The sequence below is a fragment of the Humulus lupulus genome, chromosome 7, assembly GCF_963169125.1.
Source record: "Humulus lupulus chromosome 7, drHumLupu1.1, whole genome shotgun sequence".
Taxonomy (NCBI): Eukaryota; Viridiplantae; Streptophyta; class Magnoliopsida; order Rosales; family Cannabaceae; genus Humulus; species Humulus lupulus.
In genome coordinates, this window is record NC_084799.1 from 48,865,995 (window position 1) to 48,874,104 (window position 8,110).

An 8,110-nucleotide genomic window follows, 5' to 3' on the forward strand; every position below is an offset into this window, starting at 1 on the left:
CTTCCAGCAGTCCATTCAATCCATCCATCCACAATACACATGCCAAGCTTCCACGAATCCGACCCGCCATCCAAGTTCATTTTCCTGCACCATCTAAAAAGAAAGGAGTGAGCCTAATGCCCAGTAAGGAAAATCTACTAAAAACATATATGTCATAAATCATTAAACATTAGGCTATATCATAAATCATATACTATAAAATATATGACTATAAAAATGTATATCATATAGGACTACAATATTAATGGCCATTAAAGAAGACGTACAAGCGGTTTTCCCTCTCTTCCATGGCGAAGAAGAAGAAGTCAGCTTGGAAACCTGTGACCCGATCGGCAGCTCAGGGCTTGCCTTCAATCCAAAAAGAGAATAATCAGGAAGGATTCGTTCTTGAAGATGTGGTTATGATTGGAAAAGATCGGTCTCCGGGCATGACCCTAACTGAGGCAGAGAAGGGAGAGACGGACATTGGTGAAACTCAGAATGACGAGCCTAAGGCACCTGAGATGGCTACATCTAGTTGGGCGGACAAAGTGGAGGCAGGAAGTTATCAGGCATAGGCTCAAAATCATTGGCATCAGTTTACATCGGGTAAGCTTTCCTTTTGTGATCAGAAACTTGAATATGCTGAACCATTAGTTAAGGATGGTAAGAGGATTGCAATAATTGATATTGAAGAAGTGAAAAGCCAATCAGCAAACTGGAGTTCTGCTGTCATCTGTATGGTTCTTGGAGCAAATCCTCCAATGGCTGTGTTTGAAGGATTTATAAAGAGAGTTTGGGGTCACCTAGGGATTGCTCAAATTGCAAGGATGACAATGGGTCTGATTATGGTGAAGTTTAATGATGAGGCTGCTCGAGACCATGTTCTGGAAAATGGTATCCTTCATTTTGACAGAAAACCAGTGATTGTTCGGCCATGGACAACAGATTTAAGTGATATTCGTATGGTCTGTTCAGTGCCTCTGTGGATTAGATTGCATGATCTAGGCCTTCAATATTGGGGAAGCAAATGTCTTAGTGCTCTAGTAAGTACTATAGGCAAACCGATAATGGTAGATAAGTTTACTCGAGAGAGATCTAGAATTCAATTTGCTAGGATCCTGGTGGAGGTTGAAATCACAGACAACCCTCCTCGAATTATTCATTTTTGGAATGAACAAGGTCAGCTAGTGGAGCAGGCGTGGAATATGAATGGCTGCCTGTCAAGTGTAAAATGTGTGAAGGTTATGGACATGCTATGGCTGAATGTCGTAAGGAGATGAAGACACAGTGGGTTAAGAAGGAAACTCTCGCCAGAACGTCTCCTAATGAGGGACGGGATAAGGAAGACCAAACGCTGGGGGTAATACCATATTTGCCTAAGGAGTTGGATGAAGGCTCTACTACAGTAGAGGGATAGAGTTCTAAAGATAAGGAATTGGTTGATGACCCTAATGTTGCAGAGGGTCAGAATTCTACAGATAAGTGGTTATCCCCTAAGAAATTGGGTCATTTGAATAAGCAAGGGAAAATAAGGAGCAGCAATAAGAAAGCAAGCAAATATATGGAAACAGGACAGAGGCTAACAAACCATTTTGAGGTGCTTCATGAGCAGTTAGAGGGAGAGAACGGAGGAAGGGGAAAAGTTAGATCCTCTGATGGATAACTGTAATATCTTGAGTTGGAATATTAGGGGTTTGAATAGTCCGAAAAAACATATAGTTGTATTAGATATTTGTAGTAGGAATAAAGTAGGGGTTGGAGCCATTTTGGAGACTAAAATGAAGGGGAACAAAGTACAGGATTTGATGAATAATACATTTAGAAACTGGGATTTTGACACTAGTCCTGTTACGGAAGGAAGAATTTTGATCATTTGGAGAAAGACATTTGTCAAGGTTAGTGTTCTAGAGGAGAATAAGCAATTTGTTCACTGTCATATTAAAATGCCAGGTCAAAAATGCCCATTTACTGCTACTTTCATTTATGGGCTAAATACTTTGGAGGAAATGAAGGTCTTATGGCTAAGTTTATCCAAGATTGCTCGTCCAGTCTCTTCATGGATTATCTTAGGAGATTTTAATGCGATTTTTACAGCAAAGGATAGAAGTGGAGGTAAGCCGGTGTCTAAAGTGGAACTCTTGGATTCTTCTCAGTGGTTGGCAGAGAATCATCTAGATACACTTAAAAGCACTGGCTCTTTCCTTTACTTGGACTAACAATCAAGAAGGATCAGCTCGTATATATTCTAAGATAGACCATGTTTTTGCAAATGAAGAGTGGTTGGATTTATTTCCTAATACATCAGCCATGTTCAATTGGGAAACAATTTCAGACCACTGCTCTTGTACAATTTCTGTTTTGGTTGTGGAGAATGTGGGTGTTAAACTGTTTTATTTTTATAATTTCTGGGTTGATCATGTTGATTTTAAAGCGATGGTTTTAGAAAATTGGAGGAGGACGATTAAGGGGATAGGTCTGAAGGCTTTATATTTGAAGACTATGAGGCTGAAACATAAGCTGAAGAGATTTAATATGGATTGTATTGGAGATATAGGAGTTCACTATCAAAAAGCTAAGGATCAATATCAGGAAGCACTGTTTCTTTCTTAACTTCATCCTTGTGATTTTACTCTACAAGATAAAGTTAAGGCAGCTGTTGAAACTTTCAGAACTCAAGAGCATATGTATCACAGTTTTTTGGCTCAAAGAAGTAAGATAACTTTGTTAAAGAAGGGTGACATGAATATGGCCTATTTCCATGCTTATTTGAAGAAGCGTAGGGAGGCCAATAAAATAGCCACTTACATTTCAGAACAAGGAAGGGTGGTGGATAATTTTTCTAAAGTGGTTTCTCACTTTTTGAATCATTTTAAAGGTGTAATGGGAAGTCCTAGTTCAGCTTCTAAGCAGTTAAACAGACAATGTGTTGAGATGGGTCCTAAGCTCTCAATAGATCAGCAGCTTTTATTATTGAAGCCTTTAACCCCTAAGGAAATACGAGATGCAATGTTTAGTATTCCTAATATCAAACCCCGGGGCCCGATGGTTATGGTTCAGCATTTTTTAAGGTGTTGTGGCAGGAAATTGGTAGTGAAGTGTGTAGAGCAGTAATTCAGTTCTTTGAGACAGGTATTATACCAGAGGAGCTGCTAGAAACTACCATGTCTCTGGTCCCTAAAATTGAAAACCCTACTCGAGCTGTGGATTATAGGCCCATTGCATGTTGTTCTACACTCTATAAGTGCATATCAAAGTTATTATGCTATAGATTGGCCAAAGTCCTCCCAGATCTAGTTTATCCTAACCAGGGAACATTTATCCAAGGTAGATCTATAGCTCACAATGTCTTAATTTGTCAAGATCTTATCAAGAATTATAGAAGATCTTCTATCTCGCCAAGGTGTGCAATTAAAATTGACATAAGTAAAGCTTATGACACAATAGATTGGTGGTTTATAGAGGAGCTTCTAAAGTCATTGTGTTTCCTAGCTAGATTTATAGGCTGGGTTATGACTTGCTTGAGGAACACCTCTTACTTGTTACTCATGAATGGAAGGGTTCAAGGTAGGTTTAAGGGAGAGGAGGGACTTCGTCAAGGGGATCCAATATCTCCACTTTTATTTGTTCTAATCATGGATTATCTTACTCGAAGTCTCCAATTAGCAGCCCAAGGTTCTGTCTTCAGGTATCATCCTATGTGCAAGAGTCTCCAACTCATTAGCTTATGTTTTGCAGATGACTTGCTGTTATTTTGCAAAGGAACTCTATCAACAGTTAAAGTTCTAAAGAATGTGATTGGGGAGTTCAGTTCAGTGACAAGGCTTCAAATTAATGAGAGTAAATCTCAAATTTACTTTGGGGGAGTTTCTGCTGTAGACAAACATCAAATTGCTGCTGAGATGAATTTGTCAGAAGGGGCTTTTCCTCTTAAGTACCTTGGTGTCCCTATGAGACCAACCAAATGGAAGCATGAAGACTGTGATATCATCATCCAAAAAATCAAAATGCGATTGCATACTTGGGCAAGTAGGCACCTATCTTTCGCTAGTAGAATTCAACTGATTCATTCAGTTCTTTTTGGGCTGAGGAACTATTGGATGAGTGATTTTGTTCTTCCTCAAAGCATAATTAAAGAAGTTGAAAAACTCTATTGTGGTTTTCTCTGGGGAGTCAATGGCAATAGGAGCAACATTCATATGGCTTCCTGGGAGAAGGTGTGTCTTCCAAAAGCTTATGGTGGTCTCAAATTTAGAAATGGACTGATTTGGAACTATGCCATTTTAGCTAAGTACATTTGGGTGATCTCTGAGAAGCATGATATGCTGTGGGTTAAATGGATAAACTCAATATATTTGAAAGGCTCAAACTTCTGGTCTTATAAGTTACCTCTGGATACTAGCTGGTATTGGAGGAAATTATGTAATTTGAGAGGTAAGTTCAGCTGTGATGATATCAAATCTGCTGGTATATCTGGAAAGTTTCAAGCTTCAATTCTATACAATAGTTCTCTTAACCAACAACAGGTTGGTTATCATCGAGCTGTTTGGTGTAGATTGTCTATTCCTAAGCACAGATTTCTGTTATGACAGGTAGTTAACTCCCAGCTGCTTACCTGTGACAACATGATCCGATTCAATGTTCCTCTTGACTCCCTTATGTGCCCTGTTTGTGGTAGATATGCAGAAAGTCACTCCCATATTTTCTTTGACTGTATTCTTTCCAAACAGATTTTGGACCTTATATTTGATTGGATGGCTTTCAGAGCCTGGCCTACTGAGTTTGATAGCTGGAGGATCTGGCTCTCTAGCAGAAGCCATGGTGTTCTTTTTCATATCACAAACATGATTTTGGCAGCTGTAGTTTATAGCATATGGAGGAATCGGAACAGATGTGTATGTGACAATTATTCTAGGACTGCTGTTGGTATTGCAACTGACATAAAAACTACCATTCAACACAGGCTATACTTTGTAAAATACAAGAAGTTGACTACACAGGAACAGAGAATGTTTGCTAAGATAACAATGTAATTAGTTGGGTGGGCTGGTTAGGAGCTGTTGGAGCTTGTATTTTTGTAGGTTTTATCTTGTTTTAGGCAAGGCTGGCTGAGTTTTTAAGCCTCTGTTTGTAGACTGGTTGGTTTGTATATTTTGCCTGTTTGATTAATGAAGTTCAATTCTTCTTCTTGATAAAAAAAATATTAATGGTCATTAACTCATTAACATGGTAGGTGATAAAATCATCTAGGCCCTCGATCTACTAATCGAGGTAGGTTAGATCACAACTATAGTATATGATAACCCATCTAGGTACTCTGTCTACTAATCATGGTAGGGTAAATCATAACTCTAAACCGCGAAAATGATAAAAATTCTTGGGGCTTGCTATCTAAGCAAGTCATATGCCCAAGTGACTACAAAACATATATCATAGCATAAAACATATCATAACATAAACATATAAATGCATATAATCTAACATATTTTTTTTACCAAAAACCGAGATATGGAGACAAGAACGGGATTGAAACACTCCTAAAACCAACAGTAAAAACCATGAGTTTCTAAAGAAATGGAGATGAAAAAAAGAATTAAACCATAAAGACAGAAACTTACCGAAAAACCTTAAGTTTCAAAGAACTTAAAAACCTAACTAAGAATCACAACAAAGAGTTAGGATCTGAATGAAAACAAAAGAAAACTAAAGAACCACGAAGAACTGAACTTAAGCATAAGAATACCTTGGATGAACTATGACTTTGATCTACACCTCGATACCGAAATAATACTCTATCTTACTTCCAAGTTTTTAGAAAAGCTTATATTGGAAAAGCTTTTAACCCAAAACCCAAGTGTTTCTCTCTATAGTAACCTTAGTAGCTTGGAGGCTCTAAATAATGCTTGAATGATGAATGAAATGGCTGAGTACTAGGTCCTATTTATATATTTCAAGGAGCAAAACTAACCCCTTTTTAAAATGAATATAACATTAAAAATATTTGAATTTTTGTTCAATAGATACCCAGAACTCGGTCAAAATCGTTCAAGAGCAAGTCCAAGTGGTTAAGGCTGTTTTTTAAATTTAAATGCTCAAGTTTCAAAAATATCTCCCAGAGGCGATATATTTCCTACCCTGCGCGATATATCGCCTGGACCTATACCCCAAGCCTTTGTGCTTTCGTTCGTTCGTGCAAAGTCGACGTGTCTTCCGTATCTCTCGTAGGCGATATATCAGCCCCTATAACTGCGATATATCGGCATACGTTGATATATCAAACACGTATTTGCACTCTTTCAGCATGTTTTGAATTGATTAAACAACTTTGACTGAGTAAAAATGTGATCCTAACAGCTGCTGGAAAGTTCTAGAGCTTCTAGATCTTTCTTTTAATTAAACTATTCATCAAAAAAATACTTAAGTCCTTAATAAACATGCTTGTGACAAGTGTCACGTTCTTATTAATTCTATCTAAACCTTAGGTTATAATAAACAATATTTCTAAGACCAGCAATATTAATCAAACCTTATGTTATAATTAATATTTCTAAACTATAGGTTAAACTTATAAAATTCATAGCTGTTGCTATGAGTTCCCAACTAAGTCCCGGCTTGAACCAAAATCCACGGAAACTAACATACTACAAGCTACTACTACTGTATAGCTAAGTAAAATTCGGAGACACTACACATAGTAGCTAATTAAAGCATGCATCTCAAATCGAGTAGAAACATATTTTGATTAGGAACGTCCTATTTGATTATATGCATTTAATGAATCGAATAATTTATCTAGATTAATCTAGAACGAAGTAGTAAATTAAATTTTAAGTGTTAGTTTCAAGACCTATTTGATAATTAATTTTATTAGATATGTAAATGATATTCTTAATAATTAGAGAATTTATTGACTAGGTAGTTTAAAGGCCTATTTATTAGTTTGGTTAAATCTTATTTAATGATTAAATGCATATTGAGATTAGTAATTATTAGAATATCATTTGGTAAATTAATTGGAATAATTTAATTTAATTAAAAAGCATGGGATGTTTTGAGAAAATACATATTCTAAAATAGTGAGTGGGAGCATGAGTCATAACAATAACTCATATGGTCTCCATTATTAGTTAACACCAATGTTTCATGGAATGAGTCTCGAGGCACCTTTGTTTGCGTCCCCTTAAGAAAGCTTTCTAATTGTGTTATTTTTCAAGATTAACTTCTTTAAAGAATATAATTGAATGATGTATTTCAATTTTGACTGACCCTAAGGCACACTCTTAAGTTAAATCATTAATCTAAAATAATGGGTTACACTCACAAAGGTTAACTAGGCTTTCGAGCGGACTAGTTAATCTTGACAAAACTAGCAGTTGTTCATACGTTAAAAGAGAAAATAGTTGCTTTTAAGTTTTCACTCATAGATTTGAGAAGTGTCTCAAAATTAATTTGAGATTTCTCTCACTTATCCTAATGTTGGTCCATTAATTTTAAAATTAATTTATCGCGGAATTAGTAACAATTATTTTTATGTGTTATTTAAATTTGTTGCATTCATGCATCATATTTACTATTCCAAAATTTATTCATAATCATAATATATGCTCAATTCATTTTGTGATATTATTTATTTACTTAAGCAATTATGTCTTAATATATCTCTATACAAATTGACTATACTCTGAAAAATGCTGATTTTGATCAAAGAAGAATTCATACCTGACACATCGGTATTTTGTACATTCTACCTATAGATCTTATCTATAACATGCATGAAAAATATACCAAATGGTTAAAAGATAATCACACGGGGCACTTTTATATACTCAAAAGCCTGCCAGAAGAGTACAAAGACAAGTATGAACACATCGAGACATCGTATGAGTTGTGGCATACGATTCATAAAGATGGATCTCCAAACAGAATGGAGTTGGTGCAAAAGGACACAGAAGGTAAATTCATATTTGCCTTTACTTTTACATATATGTGATTGATGTTTTATTAAAATTATGAATGTTATAAGGCATGATTCTAAAATTATTTTTCTGTTCCTTGCAGAAATGATGGCTCTTCCTCCAAAAGAGCCAGCTTCTAAAGGAAAGGCATCAGCATCAAAAAACAAGCGAAAGTC

The 8,110-nt window shown here is 36.1% G+C and overlaps 1 protein-coding gene across 1 annotated transcript; it reads left to right on the forward strand.

Annotated features, from left to right (window-relative positions):
- Nucleotides 1–1,760: 1,760 nt before the first annotated feature.
- On the forward strand, nt 1,761–5,012 carry LOC133791669 (uncharacterized). The gene is made up of 4 exons (XM_062229589.1): nt 1,761–2,094; nt 2,621–2,829; nt 3,063–4,505; nt 4,572–5,012. The coding sequence occupies exons 1-4, from the start codon at nt 1,761–1,763 to the stop codon at nt 5,010–5,012; spliced, it is 2,427 nt and encodes an 808-aa protein (XP_062085573.1).
- The last annotated feature ends 3,098 nt before the right edge of the window (nt 5,013–8,110 follow it).

Excerpts from the sequence above, each read along its gene's own strand:
- LOC133791669 (XM_062229589.1), top strand. The coding sequence starts at position 1,761 with ATGAAGGGGAACAAAGTACAGGATTTGATGAATAATACATTTAGAAAC. Across the intron at positions 2,830-3,062 it reads TGGATAATTTTTCTAAAGTG|GAAATTGGTAGTGAAGTGTG; the intron begins GTTTCTCACTTT and ends GTGTTGTGGCAG. Across the intron at positions 4,506-4,571 it reads GTTCTCTTAACCAACAACAG|GTAGTTAACTCCCAGCTGCT; the intron begins GTTGGTTATCAT and ends CTGTTATGACAG.